Source organism: Phacochoerus africanus, chromosome 9, assembly GCF_016906955.1.
Source record: "Phacochoerus africanus isolate WHEZ1 chromosome 9, ROS_Pafr_v1, whole genome shotgun sequence".
Lineage (NCBI taxonomy): Eukaryota > Metazoa > Chordata > Mammalia > Artiodactyla > Suidae > Phacochoerus > Phacochoerus africanus.
In genome coordinates this window covers 103,372,447-103,399,565 of record NC_062552.1, presented here as the reverse complement: position 1 = coordinate 103,399,565, position 27,119 = coordinate 103,372,447, and the positions used below count along the sequence as shown (strand labels likewise).

The window sequence follows — 27,119 nt, the reverse complement described above, 5'->3', positions numbered from 1 at the left end:
GGGGATGTGGGTTCGATCCCTGGCCTTGCTCAGTGGGTTGGGGATCTGGTGTTGCTACGGTGTAGGTCAGCAACTGCAGCTGTGATTTAACCCCTAGCCTGGGAACTTCCATATGCCGTGGGTGCAGCCCTAAGAAGCGAAAGAAGAAAGAAAGAAAGAAAGAAAGAAAGAAAGAGAGAGAGAGAGAGAGAGAGAGAGAAAGAGCGAGCAAGCGGGAGGGAGGAAGAAAGAGAAACCCACCGGGGGAACCCCTATTAACAAATGGTTTTCCAGGCCTCACCCCAGAATCACTGAAAACAAATTTTAGGCTATAGGGGTCTAAGAATCTGTCATTTTAAGGCTCCTCAGGTAACTATGATCACCTGACAGGTTACAAACCATCTGTGAACTGTCACATTCCTACCTCCACGATAGACAGTATACTTGCTGTATCTGGAAAGCTCCCCTTCCAAATACAGATTTCATAACTTGGTAACCCAGTCAGGCCTAGCCTACCTTAGCAGCAAGGATGTCCTGGTTTTGCCTACTCCAAATCCCACATCATGTAGCTTCATCCCCTTTCCCTGCAGAAGGAGAAACATGTGGTGAAAGCACCCAGTCCAAGGAAAGAAAGAAAACAGCAGGGAGGTTTTCAGGGGAAAAAGCAATAAAAAACCTAGTCGTGGTTAATCTGGGATGGGATTTGAGGTGGGCAAAGACAGGCTGAGGCCAGGGTTTCTCCAGCTACTGCCCCATTAGGTGCAAGCTACCCCTCAATGCAGCACCAACCCTGGGGAGTGGGCACTCTGCCCTCCTCTGGCCACCCCACAGATCCCAGCAGCAGGGACGGCTGGAGAGCAGCTCTGCAGCAGCAGGAAGCCAGCCCTGAGTGTCAAGGCAGCCTGTGAGGGCAGAGAGGGCAGGGAGGACAGGGGAGCTGCAGACACGCAAATGAGGAGCTGGCTAATAGTGATAATGGTACTCATCAGGATGGAGCAGTGCCCAGCACAGGCAACAGCCGCCCAGCACAGGAAATCCAGGGGCTTATTTTGTTTCACTTCAGCTGTGGCCTTTGGAAAGGGATCCCTGCTTCTGAGCAGCAGGAAGAAATACCATCCCATCAGGTAGCTTCAAGCCTGAAGCAGCCCCAGGAGATAAACAGGGTGAACTAGGAGAAGAGACAACTGAGAAAGAGCGTGGCCAAACCCAGCAGGGGAAAGACTAAAGCAATGGGGGGAGCAAGCCAGAGTTTGGCCCAGCATCTGCTACAGATGGTGCAATCTGAGTTCTTCCAAGTGTGACCTGGGACCAGCGATGGTATGCAAAAACGTGGTACAAGAGGCAATTTTGGGTGGTACCCAGAACATGTCTTATTTGCATATGCATTAGACCCCAAAAAAGAAAGCTAGCCTATCAAATCTGCAATTTCACAGATATGTTGGCTTAGAACAAAACCAAGTAAAGGAAAATGAGTCAATAAAACGAAGAATATCATACCAATACATATTTAGGTACAAAGACGTGCATGAGAATGATAACCAATGAATTCAAGATAGAGCTTGTTTCTGTTTATGCAGGAAGAAGGCTGGAATCGGGGAAGACGTACCTAGGCGGCTTGTATGGGTAAGGTATCATTTCTGAAATTGAGCAGGGAGGTGAAAGGTGATCACTAAATTATTTTTTATACCTTGTCTTAGACCTTATGTATTTCACATGTTTCTAAAAATATGAGATATGCAGACATGGCAAAATGGGCACTGTTATTGGCCATGGTCCATAGGTCACTGAGAAGTCTAGAGCAATCAGGAAGACAATTTGGTACTTGTGTGGTCTGCCTGGGAATACAGAGAAGCCGCCACACAACAGGTCTAATCTCTAGGGGGAAGCTAGAGTCCCCACTGATGGGGGTGGACCCCACCAAGTCTTTCCCCAGTCCACACCCAAGAGCCTACTGCTATGGAACTCTCCCTGAAACAGCAAGGCTCCAGGGTCAGGGCCACTGCAGAAAGGTGTGCAGGTCTGCGGTGCAGTACTCAGAAAGGTTGGGTGTGCAGGGAACTGGAAAGGAGATGCTAGATTCAGTAGCAGACTCTGATCTCCTCACTCCACAGGCCTGGTCCTTAGATGACCCAGCCAGAGCAAATTAAATGCAACTCATGCTCCTGTAGAAATTATCACAAACTCTGCAAAAGCCAGTCACCAAAACAGCAAGGATTCAATTTCCCTCCTCCTCTGTGCAAAACACGCTCAGGCAAAAATTCCATGATGACAAATGAAAGCAACAAAAAGGAGTCTGAGGGAGAGAGTGTATGAAAACTCACTGAAAAGCGTCCATGCCAGGCTGACAGACACCACACGTGCAAAGGAACAGTGGCCGAATTCAAAAAGGCAACTTCAGAGGAGGTCTTCCAGGCAGGTACCCGTACCTCCCAGGCTGGGTCAGGAGCCCCTTACATGCTGGCCTCCTGCTCCCCTGCAGCCCCTCAGCCCTGTTCCTCTTGGCTAGGAGTTAGGTGCTGTCATGGGCCAGAGCTAGAATGAAAACAAATGCATCTTCTGCAACCGGAGATTTCATGCCTGTTCCCCCAATTAGACTGCCAGCAACTGGAGGGCAGAGGTCGAGTCTTATTTCCCTTTACATCCTCTGAGCCTGAGCCTCACTCAGGACCTGGCACAGAGCAGGCTCGGTTAATGTTGGTTAAGAAAACAAGAGGATGGAAGAACAGTGAAGCAATGCCCTGGCTTGGCCAGGACAGTCCCCAGGTTTCAGAGAATATTCCTCAAGAGCCTGACACTGCTATAGTTCCCCTTGCTGAGCAAGAAGATCTTTCAAATACTTACTGAATTATCATACCCTCTCTAAGCTGGAAGTATGGTTACCCTCAAAACCAGCAGTTGTCCAATAGCTCAAGAGTCGAAAGCCTTTCCCAAAGCAAAGAGCTAGCACCTACTGATTCTTTTGGAGGGTCTATACTCCCGCCACTGGGGAATGCAAATTCCAAACAGTTGTTGACTTAACAATTCTTTGCTTGATGGATTAAATAAGTAAAGGAATCCCAGGGCTCAACTGCCCTTCTCTCTCCTCCCCTGCGCTTCCCAAACCCACCCCAGGCGACACCACAGCTTTGGGGCTCGCATCAGGGGACATGGACCAGGGGGAAAGCTGCAGGGCATGTTTGGTTCCACCTTCTATACAACTAGGTGCTTTCTCCCAGGTTGCAAGTGGATAAAAAGGGAGGCTCATTAGAGGTGTAAGGCTCCTGGCCTCTCTCCTTTCTCTCCCTCTCCCCCCTGTGCAAGGAAGAATCATCCATCGAATTGCTGCATTTGGGCAAAGAACAGGAGACTGGGCAACATCGTCATGTCCAAGACCAAGTCCAGGATTTGCCATAACCCTGAGGAGGGCCTCAAGAAATCCCCCCCTGCTTCTGGAACACCAGTTCTGTATCTGTACAGAGACTGGGGCTAGCTGATGCCGAAGATGTCTTTCCCAAGTTCAATAGAATGAGTATAAATAATCCTCCCCTCACCTTAGCTCCTTATCCTGCTCCTCTGACCAATACCCACTGGTCAGGAGTCCATTTTCCCCCAAAATACCCTACCATATGCCACGGTTCTAAAGACTGACAGCAGATGATCCCTCCCTCTAAATGCAGATTTAGTATTGTTGAAACTCTCTTCACATACTCAAGCCCAAAGCAGGCCTGTATCCCTAAACAAGGTCAGGTGTAAAGGTTAGCAGGATTGAAAGGGCACAAAAGGTTCTTAAAGCCAAGTTAGAGCTACCGCCCCTTCAGAGGATAAGTACTGCAGGTGAAACTCCCATCTCTTAAGATTCAGGCAAGCCCTGCAGGGAGCCTCATTAGAGGTGTAAGGCTCCTGGCCCCTCTCTACCCCCTCCCTCTCCCGGAGGGAGGAATTGTGAACACACTTGGCGAGTTTGGGAGAAGAAACTCAGCTCACCTCTTCTCTCCTCCTTTTTGGGACCTGCACACCTGCAGAGTCCTGGATGCTGCCCCTCCCTGCCCTAAAAGGCAGGCCCGACCTGAGAGGCTTGTCCTGCCAGGTCTGTGCCTGGGTAGGTTAACTCTATCGATTTCAGGGGTGAAGTTCAACAAGCCCACGTGCTCAAAGACCCAAGCTATGTGCTCCAGCCCAACATTTATGTGTTATAAAGCTGGTATCTCGATATCTACCTGGCAAAGCCCTGCATCTCCTTGGCTTTCTTTCTTTTTTTTTTTTTTTTTGGCTTTTTGGCTTTTTGCTATTTCTTGGGCCGCTCCCGCGGCATATGGAGGTTCCCAGGCTAGGGGTCGAATCGGAGCTGTAGCCACCCGCCTACGCCAGAGCCACAGCAACGCGGGATCCAAGCCGCGTCTGCAACCTACACCACAGCTCACGGCAACGCCGGATTGTTAACCCACTGAGCAAGCGCAGGGACCGAACCCGCAACCTCATGGTTCCTAGTCGGATTCGTTAACCACTGCGCCACGACGGGAACTCCATCCTTGGCTTTCTTTCTTTCTTTGCTCTGTTCTAATGTTTGCCAAGGGGAAAATATTATTAATCATTTCCTCCTATGCTTAAATATTAAGTACTAGAGTAAACACATACTGCAGACCTGAAGAATCCCAGGAAGCATACCGCAGGAGCCCAGTGACCTACTCAGAAACAAAAAATGAATTCAGCTACAAAGATTCCCAGTCATGGCAGCAATCAAGTCCCCTCCCTATATTCAGACTCTGATTAAGGAAGGAAAAGGCACATGGAATCTCTCTTGCTCTCTCACTCCCCCACTACACACACACACACACACATTTCTACTTATTGTCTGACACAGAGAAGCAGCTCAGGAATTCCCATTGTGACACAATGGGATCGGTGGCATCTCTGCAGCACCAGGAGGCAGGTTCAACCCCCAACCCGGCACAGTGGATTAAGGATCCGGTGTTGCCACAGCTGCAGCATTGATTTCAGCTGTGTCTCGGATCTGATCCCCAGCCCAGGAACTCTATATGTCACGGGGCAGTCAAAATAGAATTTAAAACAAGAAAAAAGAAGAAGCTCAAAAAATACTCAGTAACTCAAAACGTTAAGCATGCTCATTCACTGAAGGCATAATAAAGCTTTCCTCTAGAACCTTCCATGGCCCCCTACTGTCCATGGTATAAAACTCGGCCTTTAGTCCTTCTGTAACCTAGCTCTAATTCTGTTTGCCAGGGTGACCCTTCACTCACCCATACCCTAGTCTCTAGTAATATTAAACACATCTCTGTTTCTTACAGACACTCCCTCAAATTTTACCCACCCACCTCAGCCGAAATCACCTCGTCCCCAGTGCTACATGCTTCAGTCTTACCCATCTTTCCAAACCTCAATCAAACGCGTCCTGAATGCATACAGTCTCACCCATCTTGAGCCACTCTCTCTGCTCTTGTATGCCTCAGGGGTCTTAATAATTTAGGGTATGCTTAATAATTTGGGGTTGAACAAGTAAGTAAACATACTGTAGATAATAAGAGGCATTTTCACTGTCAGAGAAATAAGTTACATATAAGGAAAGGGAAAGGCTATAATGAACTCTGTGATGTTAGACTGAAATTGAAGGTACCCGTGTGTACCCATGGTTTATTTAATACATGGATGTGTGTGTGCATGAGTAAGCATACAGACCTAAATTTCCTAGTTCTGTCTCCAGTAAGAGCCTAGAAACAACAGCACCCCAGTAGCAGTATGCGTGGCTAACATCCACATGTCGGTTTCTAAGTACCATTCTCTGATAAAAGGAACCAGGACTCCTCAGAGAAGTGACTGATCTCAGGGCTGGGGCAATGAAAATGCAAGATGAGCCTGGGGCATCTTGTGGTACCAGAAAGTTCAGATAATGCTCAAAAAATGATGGGCATATCGAAAGGACACAGGAGACAACCTGAAGGCGCTCTCAAAGTTGAACCAATTGGAGCAATAAAAATAAATAATGATTTCTCTGGATTTTAACCCATAGAATAAAATAAATATCCATGAGTTCATACTGATAAAAAATATATATATATTTAAACAACTGAGGGAGGAGGGATAGCTTTTTCTTATAGAAGGATTCCAATTAATAAATATAAAAATAAGGAATACAGAAAAACATTAACTTGTTCATTGAAATGACAATGAGCCATCGAGGCAAACTCTGTTTCTGGATCTCCTCTCTGGCTGGATTAAATGATCCTCAGTATTTAATTAAGTAAAGCTTCTCATCTTTGTTCCTACAAACACAGCTGGAGCAAAGGCCAGCTTTACAGATAGGGAAGTAGCAGTGCTTGACGGCAGACCAGGAGGCTGAGGACCTGGCTCTAGGCCCAGTATGGCTCAAATTCTACCCAGCACCATCATTCTATCTTCTTAACCTCTGTGGGCCTTGAAATTTCTGAATTTCATTTCTTCCCATGAGTTACCGGTCCTTCTGTGATCTATCATAACCCTAATTATGCTTCAAGATCCAATATGCTTCTCCAAGAACGTATCTGGACTCATTTAGTTGCAAGTAATGGAAAACTGAACTCAAACCATTTTAAACAAAAAGAGAATTTCCTGGCACCTAACTGAAAAGCCCAGTGGCAGCCTAGCTTCAGGCTCAGCTAGATCCAGGAATTCAAATGACCCTAGATCATTTCAGTTGTGTGATCAGATCAGTGTGTGATCAATCTCTCCACACTGGCTCCATTCACAAGAAGGCTTTCCCCTCATGGTGGCAAGATGGCTGCCAGCAACTCTAAGCCAACATCTGATACTCTCAGCCTATCCATGGGGGACACCTCCAAAAGTCCTAGAACTGAATGATGCTCAATGACCAGCACTAGCTCAGGTGCTCATCCCTAAATCGATCTCTAGGGCCAGAGGAATGGACAACACTGATAGCCAAAGTCACATGTCAACCCTTATAGCTGAGGGGCGGGGGTGAACCTATTCAAACCTCATGGCATGTATATGAGATAAGAGTGGCTCCCCAAAGGAAAGTTTAGATGCTGCTCGCTAAAACAAGAATGGCTGCTGAGCTGCAAAATTAACATATGTCCACTATAGCCAAACTCTTGGTCACAATCAGCTCAGTCCTGCCTCCTCCAGCCCATTGTCTGGACATTTGTCCCAGCAGTGACTTCTTTTTGCTGTTTGCATAGGCCAGTTCACACCCACTGTCTGTCTCTGTTTATAAGCATCCTGGGCACCAGGAATCTGGATCTCCAAAGCATCTGGGTCCCAGCCCACGCCTCACTGCCTAGCAAAGTGTCACCATGCCCCTAGAAACACGCCTTCACATCAGCCCCCAGCCCCTCCTAGCTCACAGCTGAGTCACTGCAATCCCAGCCAGCGGAGCACCAACCTTGAAAGTGCTTTTCGAAGTCACTGCCTGCAGAGCTCATCTCCCGGCTCTGGCACACTCCAGGACCTGGGGACGCTGGCTTGACAGGTGAGGTAATTATGTTTTACCCTTCACTCACTTCTGTATCAGTCTCGCAGCCAGAACAGATAAGTGTTCCGATGGAAGAAAACACTCCTGCGGTATTTACTTGTGCTCTTTGGGGCTGGCCAGCTCCCCCTTCCCAAGAACAACCCAGCCTACACCCCGTTATCTGCTGCCAGCCACCACATGCTGCCCTCTTGTCAACTGCCAGGCTGCATTTTCCTCACTGCATCCCCAAAGCTGTCAACTTCTTTAGGACCTGCAGCACTACTGCTTTCCAGACGTCTTACACATGAAGGGTGACTGTCTTTGTGACACCCACCTCGCTGCCCACTCTGCACATTCCCCAAAGTAGAGGGCTTGCCCCTGGGCCCTGGTCCGGATCCCTCTGCAAAACAGTGCTCTGGGGGGTTCCAAGGCCGCACAGCACTGGTTAGATAGAGAAAATGGGGGTAGGGAGAAGCAGGAGGCGTTAAGTCTCAGACACGAGACCTTCGAGATCTTCCAATACAAACTAACATTTGATTCATTGGTTTGTTCAGCAAACCTTTATTTAGGACCTACTGTGTCCTGGGTACTGTTGTAGGTGCTGCAGACATGAAAACATACAACACAGACCAAGTGTCTGTCCTCATGGAAAGGTACATCCTCAGACTTCCTAGTAGACCTCTGACTCATTTTTGATGCCTGTTTTACACTTACATTCATAACAGTCTCAGACACTACCCACCTAATTCTCAGTAAGTAACATAACCATCTGCAGTCTGCAGACAAGGAAAATGGCAATCCGAAAGGTTCAATGACCTTCGCAAAGCCGAGGCACAAAACCCAGGGCTTCTGACTACAAACCTTATTCTCTTTCTGGGGCCTCTCCCAAGGCAGGGAGCTAGCGGGGTACAGCCTGGCACTAAAACAGACATTGACTCAACTGAGTCCCAGGCATCATTACTAGAGGTTGAGGATATAAAAAGACCCAATCCCTGATCTAAAGGAATTTACAGTCCAAAGAAAAAGACATATAACCAACTATCATCTATGGCAGAAATAAAGAAGATAGAGTGATTAAATTCAAGTAGGAAGCTATCTCTGGAAGGATATACCAGAAATATATAATGATTACCTCCAGGCAGGAAAATTGGGTACCTGAGAAACAGGGAAAGGAGGATCATTCCGTATGTTCAAATATTATATATTTTGAATTGTGTACCACTGAATTTATTTCCCATTAAATGACACTTTCAGGATGCAATCAGCCAAATCCTGAATGTGGGAAATTCCGCAGGATAAATGACCTGGTTTCTTCAATAAGCAAATAGCTCAGAAAGGGGGAGGTAGGGAGGGAAATAGAGATTTTTGAAAGATTTAGGAAATGCCAACCAATGTAATACTGAATCTTGTTTGGATCCAGATTCAAATCAACTTTAAAAATAAATTTGGGGAGTTCCCATCATGGCATGGGGGAAATGAATCTGACTAGGAAGCATGAGGTTGCAGGTTCGATCCCTGGCCTCGCTCAGTAGGTTAAGGATCCCACGTTGTCGTGAGCTGTGGTGTAGGTCGCAGATGTGGCTCAGATCTGGTGTGGCTGTGACTGTGGCTGTGGTGTAGGCCAGCAGCTACAGCTCCAATTAGACCCCTGGCCTGGGAACCTCCATATGCCACGGGTGCAGCCCTAAAATGACAAAAAGACAAAAATAAAATAAAGAGAAAATCATCTCCTGTTGCTAGGTGCTGGCCTAAAAAATAAAGAAAGAAAGAAAGAAAGAAAGAAAGAAAAATTAAAAAAATAAATTTGGGGGACAGCAAGGGAGATTTGAATATGGACTATTCATGATTATTAAGGAATTATTGTCAATTTTGTTAGGTATGATCATGGTACTGCAATTAAGTTGTTTTAAGGAACTTATAAAGAAACATCCTTAAGTATTTACAAATGAAATAATATGATGCCTGAGATTTGCTTTTAACTATTTCAGCAAAAAGTAATCATAAATAAATGAATAAATAAAGAAGTTAGGAGTTCCCGTCGTGGCGCAGTGGTTAACGAATCCAACTAGGAACCATGAGGTTGCAGGTTCAGTCCCTGCCCTTGCTCAGTGGGTTAACGATCCGGAGTTGCCGTGAGCTGTGGTGTAGATTGCAGACACGGCTCGGATCCCGCGTTGCTGTGGCTCTGGCATAGGCAGGTGGCTACAGCTCCGATTCAACCCCTAGCCTGGGAACCTCCATAGGCCGCGGGAGCGGCCCAAGAAATAGCAACAACAACAAAAGACAAAAAAAAAAAAAAGAAGAAGTTAATAGGAGTTCCCGTTGTGGTTCAGTGGAAAAAAATCTGACTAGTGTCCATGAGGACACAGGTTCCATCCCTGGCCTCATTCAGTGGGTTAAGGATCTGGCGTTGCTGTGGCTCTGGCATAGGCCAGCAGCTACAGCTCCAATTTGACCCTTAGCCTGGGAACCTCCATACGCCATGGGTGCAGACCTAAAAAAATAAAAGCAAAAAAAAAAATTAAAAATACTAATTATTCCATTCACCAAGGATGACTGAGGAGGAAAGTATCACAGAGGAGAGGTGTTTGGGCTGAGTCCTGAGGATAACCAGGAATTTTCTAAGAGGCAAAGGGACCTCCAGATGGAGCAAGGATACACAGCTCTATCACAAACCTCTCCCTGGAAGAACCAAAGGTATCTACACTTGACCCCAAACTCAACTTACATCCCATACAAATACGCTTTTGCTTACTACCTCTGCCCCCGAAGCACTCTGGAACATGCAGACAGAGCGTCAACATCACCTACCCTGTTCCAAGTGAGAAGAGTGTGTTTTTCAGACAGTTCTACTAAGAGGCCTACAACAGGCCTCAGTGTATCCTTTAGAGGACAGGAAAGCAATTAACCCTTTCAGTTGGGTTTGCCTGACACAGCAGTCTGGAAGCCAGTTAAGTTATCTCAGGCCTAGAGACTTCATCCCTCCTGAGTCACCCCAGACACATGCGCTCCCCAGAAACATATACCTGCCCCCACAACAGCACCTTATAGATTTATAACCTCAGAACCAGGGGGTCCAGCTTGATGGCAGCCTGGCAGCCCAGTCCACGGCCATGAAAACACTTCCCCTTCTTCCCTCCAAGCCCCCAACTTCAATCTTCACATTGCCCCCCGCCCACCTCCACCCGCACACAGGAAGCTTGCTGGCTTTGCAGCCACTTTAGGACTTCGGCAGGCCTGGCCTGGTCCAGAGGGATCCCGTGCATCCCTTACCTTGGAACGAAGCTGCAAGTATTCCTTTGAGCCATACGGGACCCTCCTCAGGGAGGTAAGATAGTCATAACTGATGACGGCTGTCTGTGAACCAAAGAAGAAGGCTTAGCATCAGACAGCAAATATTACTTCTCTGTCCAAGGTCTGCAGCTGCAGGCCCCTGACAGGTGGTGTGTCTAGAGATGCCTGGCCCCCAGATCTCGGTCTGGCTGGCTTCTTCCTGTCATTCAAGGCTCTACATAAATGCCACTCCTGCAGAAACCCTCAATCTAAAGTTACTCCTACCCACCAGGAACTCTCAATTATTTATCAAAACAAACCACCATCCAAAATGACCTTCCTCGTTTGCTTTCTTGTATATGGAACGTCCCCACTTCACTAGAAATAAGCTCTATAAGCACAGGGACATGTCCTTCCTGTTCAGCACTGTATCTCCTACACGTTTAGCAGTGCCAGGCGCCCAGGAAAATGCTCACTCGATGCTAGTTGGATGAATGCTGTTGGATAAACGTATCCCGCCTCTCCATATCACAAAGAAACACCATGTCACATTTACTGTCACAGCATAAGTTTTAATTCGGGGTCCCTTGGCCAAAACTCCAGGAGAGGTTCCCTATGTTTGGTGAATCAGAAAATGACAGGCTCCCAGGTATCTCGGGCACAGAGGAGCCTTGAGGGTTACTGGGTCCAAACCTTCCCTTTTAGAATTGAGCAACTGAGGCCCCTAGAAGTTAAGGGGCTTACGAGACTGGTATGGAGAAGAGCCCATTCCTTTGTCTATACCCCCAAAGCTTTGTTCCAATCCATATACTTGCTGAATGTCAACCACCAGAAAGACCTGGCCTGAGTGGTGCACAGGACTCATCAAGACCAGAGCCCTGCACTATGTTCAGCGAAATAAGGCAGATAGACCAAGACAAATACTCGATGATTCACTTACATGCAGAGTCTAAGAAATACAAGAAACTAGTGAATATAACAAAAAAGGAAGCAGACTCACAGGCATAGAGAACAAACTAGTGGCTACCAGTGGGGAGAGGGAAATGGGGAGGGGAGGACAACCTAGGGGTAAGGGATTAAGAGGTTCAAACTCTTAGGTTTAAAAGAAGTACAGGGATATATTGGCACAACACAAGGAATAGAGCCGATATTTTATAGTAACTGTAAATAGAACATAAACTTTAATATCGTGAATCACTGTTTTTTACATCCCTATCTCATATACTATTGTACAGCAACCATGCTTCAATAAAAAAAAAAACAATGTTTTAAACCCCCTCAATGGGATCTGAGGAGTTCCTGCTGTGGGAACACCATGCAATCCCTAGCTAACTTCAGGACAGCAGAGGTTGCGTGTACAGGGATAGAGGTGCACCTTCGTGCCTGTGCAACTGTGCAGTGGGAGCTGCACACAGGTGAGGGTGTCTCCACATGCATGTCACTAGCATACCCGCCTGCCACGTGTATGGAGACCTGCAGGTAATATTACAGTTCCTCTGCCCCTCCCCAGAGGAGCCAAACCTACCGTGGCAACTGCTCTGCCCACCCTGACAGCACCAAAGTCGTTGAGGTCCAAGTACTCTTTGCTGTAGAGGTAGAAGCCAGAGGCAGCAAGAGCCATGCTGGTCCACGAAGCAAGCTTGAGAGCCCTTCTGGCCATGTCCCCAGGCCCTGCAGAGGAGGGCAGAGAAAGGGAAGCAGTTAAAAAGAGTTTCATAGATAGTCAAAGTCGAATCCAGGCTCTGCCACTTAATAGATGGTCATTTTCTTAATCTCATTGTGCCTGAGTTTCCTCATCTGTGACACAGGATGATACCTACCTAGAAAATTGACGGGATAAAATGAGATCATGAATATTAAACGCTTAGCACAGTACCCAGCTAAATGTGTTAAGTCAACTTTCAACTGTCATTCTTCCTTCGACAGGACCAGCACTGTTCTAGGCACTAGGGAGAGAGCCAAGAAAACAAAGTTCTTACATCCTCAAGGGGATGACAGAGCATAAGCTAACAGACATGTATTAGAAGAGCGGCAGGTATTAAATGCTGAGAAGAAAATCAAAGAGGGTAAGAGGAAGGAGGACAAAAATATATGATGAAACATGCTGTTTTAGGTAAGAAGCGACAGCGGGTTAACTACTGTTGCCTATAAATATTATTATAACACCAAGCACACACAAGCGTCATTAGCCCTCTATGCCACAGCCAAAATGACAACTGATCAGAAGCAGCCAGGTAAGCCATCCACATCTGATTTTCCAAATATTGAATGAAGTTAGAGTAAACAGCCCCTTCTCTAGTCTGTAAGCTCCTTGAGAGCAAACACCATGACTGTGAATACTTTGTCCACTCACAGGTCCCGTAAGGTACTCTATAGGTTAGAGGCTCAAGGTCCACCTGTAATTTGATTTGTTTAACCAAACCCACACTCTTGCTCCCTGGGACTAAGTGGGTTCCCAGTTCCCAGATACCTTTCCCCACCCAGCTTGTACCTGCATGGTCCACCAGGTGGCTGCACAGGCAGTCTTTGAGCTGCTTCTCCTTCATTTCCCAGGAATTCCATATCAGACTAAAACAGCCTCAGCTGCCAGCGGAGAAGTCCTTCCCAGGAGAAATGCCACCACCAAGCCACCTGCAGGTGCAAAGCCTGCACAGAGGCAGCAGGAAAATGTAGGTGGTCACCCTGTTTGCTTCTGCTCTGGACTCCATCTGCGACCTTTCCCTTCCTGCTCTGATCTTCCGTTTCCCCCCCGTAAGGAAACAATTGCTCCAGACAGCCACGTTCATTTCTTTTCTTTGGCCACATTCATGGGATGCGGAAGTTCCCCTGCCACAGCAGTGACCTGAGCCACAGTAATGACAACACCAAATCCTTAACCCACTGAGCCACCAGGGAACTCCCTCCTCATTTTCTTTAAAGTCTATTTTGACTCATGCCTCATAATGCAGCCACAGGTTTTTTTTAAAGTATTCAGAGACTTCATTCTGCATTCTTTTATTTTGTTTACACTATATACTCTTTCTCTAAATAGCACATAGTTGACTCTGTCTACCTGCATTTAATATAATCAATTATGTATTTGGATTTAATTTTACCATCTTCTTCTGTGCTTTCTATTTTCCTACCTGTTTTTCTCTCCTTTTTTTGACTTTTCTGGTGTTCCTTTTTCCTCAATCTTTTGGAAAAGTTTAAGGATGGGTATAAGTTCTTCTTTGTATGTTTGGTAGAATTTGCCTGTGAAGCCATCTGGTCCTGGACTTTTGTTTATAAGGAGTTTTTATCACATATTCAATTTCATGTCTACTGATTGGTCTGTTTAATTGCTCTGTTTCTTCTTGATTCAGATTTGGCAGGCTGTATATCCATTTCTTCTAGGCTGTCAAACTTGTTGACATATAACTATTCATAGTACTCTCTTAAAGATTTTTATATTTCTGCAGCATCCACTGAAATTTCTTTTTCATTTCTTATTTGGGTTTTCTCTCTCTTCTCGGTGAATCTAGCCAGAGGTTTGTCAATTTTGTTTACCCTTTCAAAGAACCAGCTCTTGGCTTGATTTTTTCCATTATTTTTTAATCTCTATTCTGTGGATTTCCCCTCTGAGCTTTATGCTTTCCTTCCTTCTGATGATTTTAGTTTTGTTCTTTTTCTAACTCTTTTAGGTGGTAATTTAGGTTATTGATTTGAGATTTTTCTTTTCTGAGGAAAGCCTGTATCACTATGAACTTCCCTCTAAGAACTGCTTTTGCAGCATCCCATAGATTTTGTATGCCTGTGTTTTCATTGCTGTTTGTCTTGAGGTATTTTTTTTATTTCCTTTTTGACTTCCTCATTGATCCATTAGTTTATTTATTTACTTTTGTCTTTTCATCATTTCTAGGTCCACACTCGGGGCATATGGAGGTTCCCAGGCTAGGGGTCGAATTGGAGCTGTAGCTGCCAATCTATGCCAGAGCCACAGTAACTGAGGATCCGAGCCACACCTGCGACCTACACCACAGCTCACGGCAATGCCGGATCCTTAACCCACTGTGCAAGGCCAGGGATCAAACCCGCAACCTGATGGTTCCTAGTCAGATTCGTTAATCACTGCACCACGACGGGAACTCCCATTAGTTTTTTTAATAGCATGTTGTTTAGTCTCCCTGTAGTCAGTTTTTTCTCATTTCTTTTCCTGTGGTTGATTTCTAGTTTCATGCCACTGTGGTCAGAGAAGATGCCTGAAGTAATTTCCATACTCTGAAATTAGTTGAGGTTAGTTTTGTGCCCCAGTATGTTGTCAATCCTAGAGAATGTTCCATTTGCACTTGAAAAAATTGTATATTCTGGGAGTTCCCACTGAGGCTCAGTGGGGTAAGAACCAGACTATTATCCATGAGGATGCAGGTTCAATCCCTGGCCTTGCTCAGTGGGTTAAGGATCTGGTGTTGCCATGAGCTGTGGTGTAGGTCACAGACACAACTAAGATCTGGCATTGCTGTGGCTGTGATTCAACCCCTAGCCTGGGAACTTCCATATGCCACAGGTGTGGCCCTTAAAAAAAAAAAAGAAAAAAAAGGTATATTGGGGTTTTTGGCTATAATGTCCTGAAAATACCAATTAAGTCTGTTCTAGTATGTTCTTTAGGATCTCTGCTGCTTATTGATTTTCTGTCTAGAGTGGGCTGTTAAAGTATGCTACTACTACTGTATTCCCATCAGTTTCTCCTTTTACATCTGTTAGTTTTTGTGGTATGTATTTGGGTGCTCTTATAATAGGGGCATATATATTGATGAGTGTAACATCCACTGCTTGAATTGATCCTTTTATCATTAAATAGCATCCTTCTTTATCTCTCTTTATGGCCTTTGTTTTATTTTTATTTATTTATTTATTTATTTTTGTCTTTTTGCTATTTCTTTGGGCCGCTCCCGCGGCATATGGAGGTTCCCAGGCTAGGGGTCTAATCGGAGCTGCAGCCACCGGCCTATGCCAGAGCCACAGCAACTCGGGATCCGAGCCGCGTCTGCAACCTACACCACAGCTCACAGCAACGCCAGATCGTTAACCCACTGAGCAAGGCCAGGGACCGAACCCGCAACCTCATGGTTCCTAGTCGGATTCGTTAACCACTGCGCCACGATGGGAACTCCTGGCCTTTGTTTTAAAGTCTATTTTGTCTGATGAATATTGTGACTCCCACTTTCCTGCCATTTCCATTAGCGTGAAATATCTTTTTCTATCCCCTCACTTTCAAATTATATGTGTCCTTTACCATTAGGTAGGTGTTTTATAGGCAGCATATTGCAGGCTCTTGTTTTTTATCCAGTTTGACACTCTATGTCTTTTAATTGGAGCATTCAGTCCATTGACATTTAAGGTAGTTTTTGATAAATATGTATTTATTGCCATTTAAACCTGTTTTCCAGTTGATTCTATGTTTCTCCTTTGTCCCTTTCTTTTTTTGGTTGGATGATTTCCTTTTATGCTTGTGTCCTCTTCTCTTCTTTTTGTGAATGTATTGTTTGGTTTTGATTGGTGGTTGCCTTATTTTTCAAATATGTTGAACTCTTCCTACATTTGCATTTGTTTTAGACTGACAGGCATATAAGCTCAAACACACTCTAAAAAAAAGGGTCTAGGAGTTCCCTTCATGGCCCAGTGGTTAGCAAACCCAACTAGGATCCATGAGGATGAGGGTTCGATCCCTGGCTTCGCTCAGTGGGTTAAGGATCTGGCATTGACCGTGACCTGTGGTGCAGGCTGCAGACACGGCTTGGATCCCACATCACTATGGCTGTGGTGTGGGCTGGCAACTGCAGTTCTGATTTGACCTGGGAACTTCCACATAACTCGGATGCAGCCCTAAAAAGCAAAAAAATAAAATTAAATAGCCTAAATTTTCTTACTCTACTTCCCCACATTCTATGACCTTGATGTCCTTTTCTACATCTTCATGTTCATCCTTTTGCTGTTCTTTGTGTTTATCATCACTTTCACAAATAGGGGTGGTTGTTTTTTTCTGTATACTGGCTTGTTTTGTTTTGTTTTTTGTTTGGTTTTTTGTTTGTTTTTTTACCTTTGTTAAAGTTTTTTATTATTATTATTTAAAAAATATGGAATGCTTCACGAATTTGCATGCCATCCTTGTGCAGGGGCCATGCTACTCTTCTCTGTATCGTTCCAATTTCAGTATATGTGCTGCCGAAACGAGCACTATACTGGCTTATTTAAGTGATTAGTTTCCAACTGTGATTTCCTCCATCCTATATCTTCTTACTTCTTTCCTATTTTTGTATAGTATTTTTTTTTTTCTGCTGTACAGCATGGGGACCAAGTTACACTTACATGTGTACACTTTTTTTCCTCCCTTTGTTCTGTTGTGATATAAGTATCTACACATAGTTCTCAATGCTATACAGCAGGATCTCATTGTAAATCCATTCCAAGAGCAATCGTTTGCATCTGATAACCCCAAGCTCCCAATCCCTCCCACTCCCTCCCTCTCCCCACGAGCAGCCACTTCTTTCCTATTTAAAGGAGAGCTTTCATTATTTCTTTTAGAAAGGATTTAGTATTGCTGTATTCTTTTAGTTTTTGCTTCTCTGATAAATTCTTTATTTCTCCTTCTATTTTAAATTATAATCTTGCTGGGTAGAGTATTCCAGGCTACAAATTTTTTCTCTTTCAGAACTTTGAATATACCTCACAACTCTCTTCTGGCCTGTAGTGTCTCTGTAGAGAAATCAGCTGATAGCCTTATGAGGATTCCCTTATAATTAACTCTTTGTTTTTCTCTTGTTGCCCTTAGAATCCTCTCCTTATCTTTAACTTTTGCCATTTTTATTATGATAGGTCTTGATGCAGGTCTGTTCAGGTACAATTTGTTCGGGGCCCTCTGTGCTTCCTGTATCTTAATATCTGTTTCCTTTAGATTTGGAAAGTTTTCAGCCATAATTTCTTCAAATATATTTTCAATTCCCTTCTCTTTTTCTTCTCCTTCTGGAATCCCTATTATGCAGACTGGCCCGCTTTATATTATCCCATAGATCTCTTATATTGCTTTCATTTTTTTAAATTTGGTTTTCTGTCTGCTGTCCTGATTGAGTGATTTCCATTATTCTATCTTCCAAGTCACTGATTCATTCCTCTGCATTATTCCTTCTGCTCTTTGATGCCTTTAACTCAGCTTGTGTCTCTGCAAATGAATTTTCTAATTTTTCTTGGCTCCTCCTCATAGTTTCTAGTTCCTTTCTAAAGTAATCTGCATTACTGTTCACATCTGCTCTTGACTCCTTCAGTATTTTCATTACTTCCTTTTTGAATTCAGTGTCTGTTAGATTGCAGAGGTCTGTTTCATTGTTTGTTCCTTGTTTTTTTAACTTGGAATGGTTCCTGTGCTTACACATTTTGCTTATACTTTTCTTATTCTGTGAGTTTAGGGAAAACAATTTTCTATTGTAGTCTTAGAGGGCTATTTATATGTGGCAGCATCCTTGGGTAGCTTGTGAGGGCTATATACATATATATATATATGTATATGTATATTTGGACCTATATATCTATAGATATATGTATATATATATATATTTGGCATGAAGGCTGCTTTTGGTTTGGATACTTGGCTGTCTCTTTCCTCAGTGTGTGCAGGCCATTACCCCCTTGATAGGGGGTGTGCAGGTATACAGCCTGTGTGCGCTTCCAGGGAAGTGGAGGCCATGGGCAGTGCCTGTAGGTGGTACCTGGTTGCTGGGCCCTTGGCTGTGGCAAGGACCCACGGGCAGATGGGGGCTCAGGCTGCTCCTGGTTACAGGACCCTGAGCAGCAGCAGTGCCCAGAGCCTTTGGAAGTGGCAACAATGAAGCGTGTGCATTCCCAGAGGGATAAGGGCAGCTGGTAGAACTCAGGTTCAGGGCCCTCCACAGCAGCAACCCCTGAGGTGACTGAGGCTGCAAGCAGTGCCTGTTCACAGGACCTTTAGTGGTGGCAGGCCAGGCTCACTTCAGGAGTTCAAGATGGCCGTGAAGGTTTGCACCTGCCCCCTGCAGCCCATGCATAAGGCACCCCAGCACCCAAGAGCCCATGTGTGCACAAAGATGTTCCTATGGCAGCCCTGCCCCTCCTCCTCTCACCCTCTTCAACAACAGTGCCTTGCTTCTCCTTTGGTCCAGGCCTCCTCCCACATTCTCTTGGCTGTGGCACTCCGCTCCCTTGCCCCCTCGGGCTGTTTCCACATAGCCGGCCCTAGTCCTCTCCCCAGAACTGACCTCCAAAGCCCAGGTCTCAGTGTCCAGCTCCTACCCAAGTGTCTCAGGCTATGGTGCCCCAGGTGGTGGTACCAAGGGTCTGTATGGCTCTGCTTCGTCCTTCTCAGTCCGGCTGCTTTTCTCCGAGGCGCTGAGGTTCCCCCTCTGCCCAGCTGATCTCTCCATCAGTCAGGTGGCCTCTTGGGGCGGGGATTCCTTTCCTCTTTCACAGCTCCCTCCCAGGAGTGTTGATCTGGTCCCAATTCCTTTTTTTTTTTTTTTTTTCTCTCTCTCTCTCTTTTTTCCTCTTGTTCTACCCAGTTATGTGGAGGGTTTCTTGCCATTTTTGGAAGTCTGAGGTTTTCTGCTGGTGTTCAGTAGATGTTCTTTGTGAATCATTCCACATGCAGATGGCTTTTTTAATGTGTTTGTGAGAGATGAGTGCCACGTCTTACTCCTCTGTCATCCTCATTCAAAGGTTGTTTTTGTTTCTTTATTTGTTTGTTGGAGGTTTTTTGTTTTTTTGGGGGGAAGGTTGGCTTTTCATGGCTGCACCTAAAGCATATGGAAGTTCCCAGGCTAGGGGTTGAATTACAGCTACAGCTGTCAAGCCACACCACAGCCACAGCAATGCGGGATCCGAGCTGCGTCTGTAACCTACACCAAAGCTCATGGCAATACCAGATCCTTAACCCACTGAGTGAGGCCAGGCATCAAACCTGCATCCTCATGGATACAGTCAGGTTTGTTACTGCTGAGCCACAATGGGAACTCCCCATGGGGGGGGGGGGGTGTGTGTGTGTGTGTGTGTGTGTGTGTGTGTGTGTGTGTGTGTTTAATGCAAGCTAAAGTTTGAGAACCACTCTTCTAATTACCTCAATTTTTAAAAAGAGAATCTTCATGTGTTCAAATTCATCAGTGAAACCATGCTCCAAAAACAAGCCTTCCAAGTTTTTACCATCCATTTCCAATCCCAGGTGAGTGCATTCACCCCACAAGGACGACTGCAAACAGTTCTTTCTAAAGAGAAAATTTAAGGAAACTCATTTTTTTTTTTTCACTTCAACACAAATGCTCTGACCCAACTCCTGGGCTCAGTTCCTGACTCTATGAGAAAGGGAGTTGTAAATAAAAAGAATAAATTAAAGCCTTGCTTTGTGGTGTGCTTTTTATTTCCTTTATACCATCTTTGTTTTATGAAAACCTCCCGAGGCCCATCCCTCATTATTTTCAGATGAGAGACAGCACCTCAGAGTCCAACGGGCCTGAATGTGAGTCGGCACCAGCACTGACACACGGGGTGAGCAGGAGCAGACTGCTAACTCTCTCTCCGCATCTCGAGACCTTGTCTATAATGTGGGGATGATCCAAACAGCGTCTACTTGATGCGGTCGTAAGGCATGAGGAAATCATGCAAAATGTTTAGCAAGGTGCCACCTACACAGTAAGAACACAGCAGCAGCTACTATTACCATCACCACCACTGCTGTTGTTGTCTCCTCACCCAGTGCCAGGCTTAGGAAAGGATCTTATTACTCCCCTATGTGTCAGCTCCCAGAGGACTTCTGCAGGCCCCTCTTCTAACCTCCCAGCAGTGTCCACACACCCGCAGCCCTGCCTTTTCACCTTGCTCTCTACACCCTCAGCCTGGAGTACTTCCTAGCGAAAGGGGCAGCGTGCTCAGTTTCTCCTCCACCGGGTTTCTGCCAAGGCACAGATTCCCAACTGAATCCAAAAGCAGGCCTTAAATTCGGCCGAGCGTCCTCAGCTCCTAACACACCTTCCTTCTTCCAGATCATCAGTTCAAAAACGTCCGTGAAGGGTCACCCAGGTGAGACAGGAAGGAAGGGGGCAGGGCACAACTGCTGAAAGAGTGATATAACCATTAAGAATAGGATACCACAAAAACCAGTTAGAACCCACTATGTCCAAGACGGTGGACAAGCGGACTTCCAGTGGACCTTGAGACACCTTACTCACTCACTGTGATACATTCACTAAATGACACACACACAGGCACCAGGACAGTTCTGAGGCCAATCATGAAAGGCCAAAAATCGGATGATGGATGATACCTGGAAATCCCTGCCCCTTCTCCAACAGAGTTAAACTATCCCTCCTACTTGTAAGCCTATAAAATTACCCAGCCCATAAAAACCACCTATCTTGGGACCACTCTCAAGCTTTTTGAGGCAGACTGAATTCTGTCTATGGAATTTGCACCTCCCAGGGCCTCTCACCTTCTGAAATGGCTACACTCTGTCTGTGGTGTGTATATCTCCCTAAATAAATCTGCCTTCCCCTTAGCTCTTGGAGCAGAGCCCCTCTGCCTGCCCACTTGTATCCTTCATATTAATAAATCTACTTCTTGCCTATCACTTTGCTCTCTCTGAATTCCTTCTGCACTGAGATATAAAGGGCCTAAGCTTCAGTTAAGTCCTGACACCAGGTGAGTGAGTCTAATTAAAACACAGTGAGTTTGAGTCCCAGCCCATGGGTTCAAGTCCTAATCTGAGTTTTGACTGGGTTCGAGTCCCATCTGAGTTGAGCGATTTCAACTCCACCCCAGTGGCACCGGCCCCCTTGCTGTTCCTCCAACGTGCCAGGCACATTCCAGCCTCAGTGCTTTTGTGCTTACTGTTCTGTCTGTCTAGAATAGAGGTTAGCAAACTTTGTCAATGAAGGGCCACATAATATTTTCGCCTTTTCAGGCTATGTCTCTGTAACAACTACTCTGCATTGTAGTGCAAGATAAAAGGTAGCCATAGACAGTACATAAAGTAATGAGTGTGGCCAGATTTGGCCTGAAGGCTGTAGTTTGCCAAACCCTGGCTTAGCACATAGTAATACGTGCTCCAAAAGTATTTACTGATTGAAGGAATTAATGAATGGATGAACTATACCCCATGAGACCTGCATAGAGCCAGTAACACAGGTCCCCAGGTGAGAATCAAACTCAGGGCTAACAATTTTTTTTTTTTTTAAGGCCCTCAGTGGTGATATACGGAGGTACCCAGGCTAGGGATCAAATCAGAGCTACAGCTGCTGACCTACACCACAGCTCCCAGCAATGCCAGATCTGAGCTTCGTCTGCGACCTACACCACAGCTCCCAGCAATGCTGGATGCTTAACACACTGAGCGAGGACAGGGATCAAACCTGTGTCCTCATGGATACTAGTCGGATTCATTTCTGCTGAGCTAAGATGACAGGAACCCCATGGGCTGACAATTTGACAGCCACCCTCCCCTAGTACCCCCAGTACCACCTCCCAAATTTCCCTCCCCAAATCCCATTTTCCTCTTGCACCATCCTCCAGACCCATCCCTCAGGACAGCGAGCCTACTCCAGCCTTGAGACAGCCTCTGGGTGAGGAAGCAGCAGCCAGGCAGACCCAACTCCCAAGACCCGGCTTTCATGCAAATGTCCTCAGTAATAAAAGAGGTGGAAATTGAAAAACATAAAATAGATGATACAGGAGCCAAACTGTGTCTAAATAGACTGGAGCTGGAGTTTTCCATAAGGTGTCAGTGAGTCTTTAACATGCAAATGAGTTGCTTCCCTCCGGGTATTTTAAAAGACCCTGTCAGCCGTGAAATATGTCTGTTGATGAAAAACACCTTTCATTATTAAACCTTTTGCTAATGAATCACCTGCCCTGTTCTGTTTACTTTCCTTTTTGACTTTCACCTGAGTTGTCTCTCATAACAGCACATCCTCTTTTTTTTTTGGGGGGGGGAGGTGCCCGAGGCTACCAGACCCTAAAACCTAAGCATCAGATAATGATAATCATAACTGACCTTTCACAGGCCTTTGCACTCTATCTCATGAGCTACTCCACACATCCTGGTGGGATGAGACAAATATTACTACCATCCCCAGGTAGAAATGAGGAAACCAAGGAGCAGTGAGCGATTGCCGCAGGTGGCTGGGCTAGTAAATGGCAGAGTAGACCTTGGGCCCTTTCTCTTTACGGCACATGACCTTCCTGAGATTCAGGACTCGCAGACCTCTGATCACCAACGCTCTTACTTCCATTCTGAAGTAACCGCATCAGTCACTGTTGACCCCACCACCACCCCCAAACAGTGTCAGGCACGGGGAAGATGCTGCTTGGCACCCTAGAAATCAACATGTCACAAGATCCACCAAAGCACCTCACTAGAACGCACTGATTCTGGGCTATGAAACATTTAGGAGATCTGTGTTATTGTCAAACCAAGGATGAGAGTGGAATCCATCTGGCGGGACCCCAGGAAACAGACAAGCAAGTCATGAGACAAGGCAAGAGGAGAATCTGGAAAGTTCTACCAATGAAAAGTTGATAGTCAAATGAAACGCCATCCCTTGTACAGAACTAAATAGGGAACCAGGCATTTACCATTCACAGGGCTAGGCCTTTTCAGCTGCCATCCATCTGATGCCTCCTCCCCATGTCACGCTCCAAGACAATCAGCCTACAATCACTTCTCCCTGCTTGGTGCCCAGGTGAGAATGGCCAGAGAAGAAAGAATTTAGGGCTCTAATCCCATTAATCCCATAATGTGACCATAGCTCCTCCTCCCATTTCCTAGAGAGAATGTTAGACAAATGAGCAGTTTCTTTTGGTCTGCTCCCAAGACAGAAAAAAACCAGTAATACTCTTAGAGTGATCAGGTTTTCAGCAAAACCTGGTTACAGAGGTGGATAAAAAGCAACCAAGATGGATGATATCGTCATGTCTCAGATAGACGCTGAGGGGTCGTCTAGTTGGCCTGAGCAGGTTTACAGCCTGCCCTACTCTGTAGATACAAATGTAATCCAGATATATACACTCCCTTTCCTAGTGCTTGGTACCCAGCAGGTGATTCAATCAATATCCATTAAAGGGATCCCAATGGATGCCAAAGTCCCAGAGTAGATGGGGAAAAATCAATCTCACCCAGGCAAGGAACAGAATTCTCCACTCACTTTATCCAGAGATAGGAGGACTCAGGAAAAAAACAGTGGAAAACCAAGCACAAAAAGTAAGTGGCAGGTAAGAGGTGGGAAAACAAGTGAGCATCTAACAGGAGAGGTACTTAAGCACTTAAACACTAAGTGCTTAAACATTTCACCTAACTCCCACAACTGCATTCAGGGGTGCATCCTTTTGGAGTCTCACTCTACTGATGAGGAAGCTGAGTTTTAGAAAAGGTAAGAAACTTGGCTGGGAAACTAGTAAGTGATACAGCCAGAACTTGAACACACGTGTGTCTGCTCCCTCCAAGAGAGCATAGAGTGGATAAGAACAAAGCTTGCTAGGCCCTGAGGTGGGTCACTGGAGTGCCTCTAATGTGGATAGCTAAACCAAGATGGATTACTGGGGCGGGGGAGTGCCTGAACCAAGCACTGATCTCAGCTTATGGATCCCTTGTGTGACAAGAAAATAAGTGTGTATCAGAAAGGAAAAAATATAAATGCTGCCAGCAGAAGTCAAATTTTACTTCCAGAGGGCTGCTGAGAAGCAGCCAAGCAAAAATACAGTAAAATTGGAGTTCTCTGGTGGTTCAACAGGTTAAAGATCCAGCGTTTCCACTGCTGAGGCTAAGGTCACTGCTGAGGCACGGGTTCAGTCCCTGGCGCAGGGAACTTCCACCTGCCTTGGTCACCACCAGAAAAAGAAAAAAGACACAGTAAAATACAGCATGATGTAACCCAGGAAAACTGACACAAGTGTAGACTACATGAAAATCTGTCTGTAATGTGGGGGAAAAAACAGTGAACAAAGTAATAGGCACATGTTTAATATCACTACAAAAGTTAAACTGGCAAACCAGGATAGAAAGGGCTGTGACCAGGAGGGAAGTGTTGGTGCTTTAAGTTCACAGGATTTTTTTCCTACAAAACAGTGTTAGTCAATAAATAGTATGTTCCCAGACCTGCAGCATCTGAATGTGCTAGGATCATGTTAGAAATGCAAATACTCGAGTTCCCATCGTGGCTCACCGGTTAATGAACCCCACCAGCACCCATGAGGACTCAGGTTCAATCCCTGGCCTTGCTCAGTGGGTTAAGGATCGGGCATTGCTGTAAGCTGTGTGGTATAGGTTGCAGACATGGCTCGGATCTGGCTTGGCTGTGGCTGTGGTGTAGGCTGGTGGCTGCAGCTCCAATTCAACCCTAGTCTGGGAACCCATATGCCGCAGGTGTAGTCTTAAAAAGCCAAAACAAAACAAAAAGCAAATATTTGCCTCCGCACCCCAGACGGACTGAATCAGAAACTTTCAGGATGGGGTCCAGCATTCTGCTGTAACAAGCTCTCCAGGTGATTCAGATGCACGCTAAAGTTTGAGAGCTACTGCAATAAGAAAATAACTTGAAGCAAACGTGTGAAGGCAACTAAGTCTAACTCACTTTCATCTCAGCAAATATTTCCTCAACACCCACTAAGTGCCAAGTATTTGCTGAATTGAATGACTTCGTAGGTAGTAGAAAGTAAATGCCACTTAACCTAGGGAGAGAGCTGTACCAGGTGTCTTCTAAAGGTTGCTCTCCATACATCGGCTGTCATCAGCACATGTTTTTTGCGCTATCAGGAAGCTCAGGGCCCTGCAAGTGCTATAGACAAGATGTGCTCTGGAGCGCGCAGGCCCCAGTGGATGGCACGGATATTAGCGCCCGCCGTGCTCTGGTCCAGGCCGCGTTCCATCCCCAAACACCTGCGCCGCAAAGCCCATAGACCACCTGAGCCGAGGACATCTGGGTGAGCCACCTGCTGCCTTCCCCCAGCTCTACCTTCACGCAGGGCTGCACTAAGCTTCCGCAAACTGGTGACCCAGGCTGGAGAGTCGCCGCAAGGGGGCGGGGCGCTGACAATCACCCGAGCCACGTGGTCACGGCAGATCCCCGGCTAACAAGGTCACTGTCTGAGAGTTCGCTCCCCGCAGGCGGCCCCCACAGAGTAGAGCGCCCGGAGACAGCGTCCACACTGGCTCACCCGCGCTCCCGCGCTCCCGCGCCCCGCGGCCCAGGCGACCAGGTTCTGTGCCGGCCGCCGAGGAGCTACCCTTACTCACCCCCGTGGGAAACCGAGCTGCGGCGTCTGGCTTCCGGCCGCAGCCTGGCGGACGGGGTTCGCAGGGAACTTTGCTTGCGGCCGCTACCTGATTGCGCCTAGTTAAGCAGAGGCGCCGCGGGGCCTGCCGGGATTTGTAGTTCTTGGTTCCCCAACCCCCGGGAACAAGGGCCAAAGAACCACCGCGGTCCCCCTGGAGTGGTCCACCCAGACAGGCAGAGGAATCACAGACGCTTTACCTGTCAGAGAGCCTATTTCTTTGTCTGGGCTGCGGACGCGAAGTCTTCCTGAAAACTTATTTTCAAGAGGTTTTCCAAATTGGTCATAGATTTATGTTCAGTAGAGGATGGAGTAGTGGGTTTGTGTGCTTTAAACAAGGTATTAGGAGTTCACGTCATGGCGCGACAGAAACGAAATCGATCAGGAACCAATTGGATTGGGAACCATAAGGTTGCGGGTTCCATCCCTGGCCTCGCTCAGTGGGTTTAAGGATCTGGCATTGGCCTGAGCTGTGGTGTAGGTTGCAGACGTGGCTTGAATATCCGTGGCTGTGGCTGTGGCTGTGGCTGTGGCTGTGGCTATGGTGTAGGCGGGCAGCTGTAGCTCCAACTGGATCCCTAGCCCGGAAACCTCCATAGGCTGCAGGTGTGGCCCTAAACACCAAAAAAAAAAAAAAAAAGGTATAGGAACACAAAGAAGGGAGTATTAATTTTGCTCAGAAGATTTTGAAGTGCTTTGCAAACTAAGATCTGTCTTACAGGCTGAGAATCAAAGGTTGAACAGAGACTCCCCAGGAAAAGGATGTTGGGGAGCAGCCCAGGCACAGGAAAAGTTATATTAAAAAGTCTAAATATGCAATATGCAGAATACAATAAAAGACATAAAGACACTTCAATTAAAATGGAAAATTTAAAACCACGAAGAAGGGTAAATATATTTAAAAATTGTTACCAGCATGCTAGCAGCTAACTGTAAGGAATGGAATGGGGCAAGTGAGGCTAAAGTGCTTTCAGTTTATACTGTATTTTTTGTAGTATTTGAATTTATTACAATGAATGATCGTATAACTTTTATAATTAAAATTTAATTGCTTAGGAGTCCCCGTTGTAGCTCAGTGGGTTAAGAACCCGACACTATCTCTCTGAGGATGCCAGTTCAATCCCTG

At 46.0% G+C, this 27,119-nt stretch overlaps 1 protein-coding gene and 1 non-coding gene across 2 annotated transcripts in view; both read right to left on the bottom strand.

Annotated features, from left to right (window-relative positions):
• Positions 1-26,030, bottom strand: part of ADCK1 (aarF domain containing kinase 1) — a 131,247-nt gene extending 105,217 nt beyond the window's left edge. Inside the window, exons 1-3 of the mRNA XM_047796775.1 lie at positions 25,956-26,030; positions 12,219-12,364; positions 10,694-10,777 (exon numbers count right to left, since the gene is read on the bottom strand). Coding sequence (XP_047652731.1) covers positions 10,694-10,777; positions 12,219-12,353 — 219 coding nt within the window. The 5' untranslated portion in view covers positions 12,354-12,364; positions 25,956-26,030. The remainder of the gene's footprint in view (positions 1-10,693; positions 10,778-12,218; positions 12,365-25,955) is intronic.
• On the bottom strand, positions 16,783-16,889 carry LOC125137074 (U6 spliceosomal RNA). Its single transcript, XR_007137380.1, has one exon. It is a non-coding gene; the product is annotated as a U6 spliceosomal RNA (small nuclear RNA).
• Positions 26,031-27,119: the final 1,089 nt, after the last annotated feature.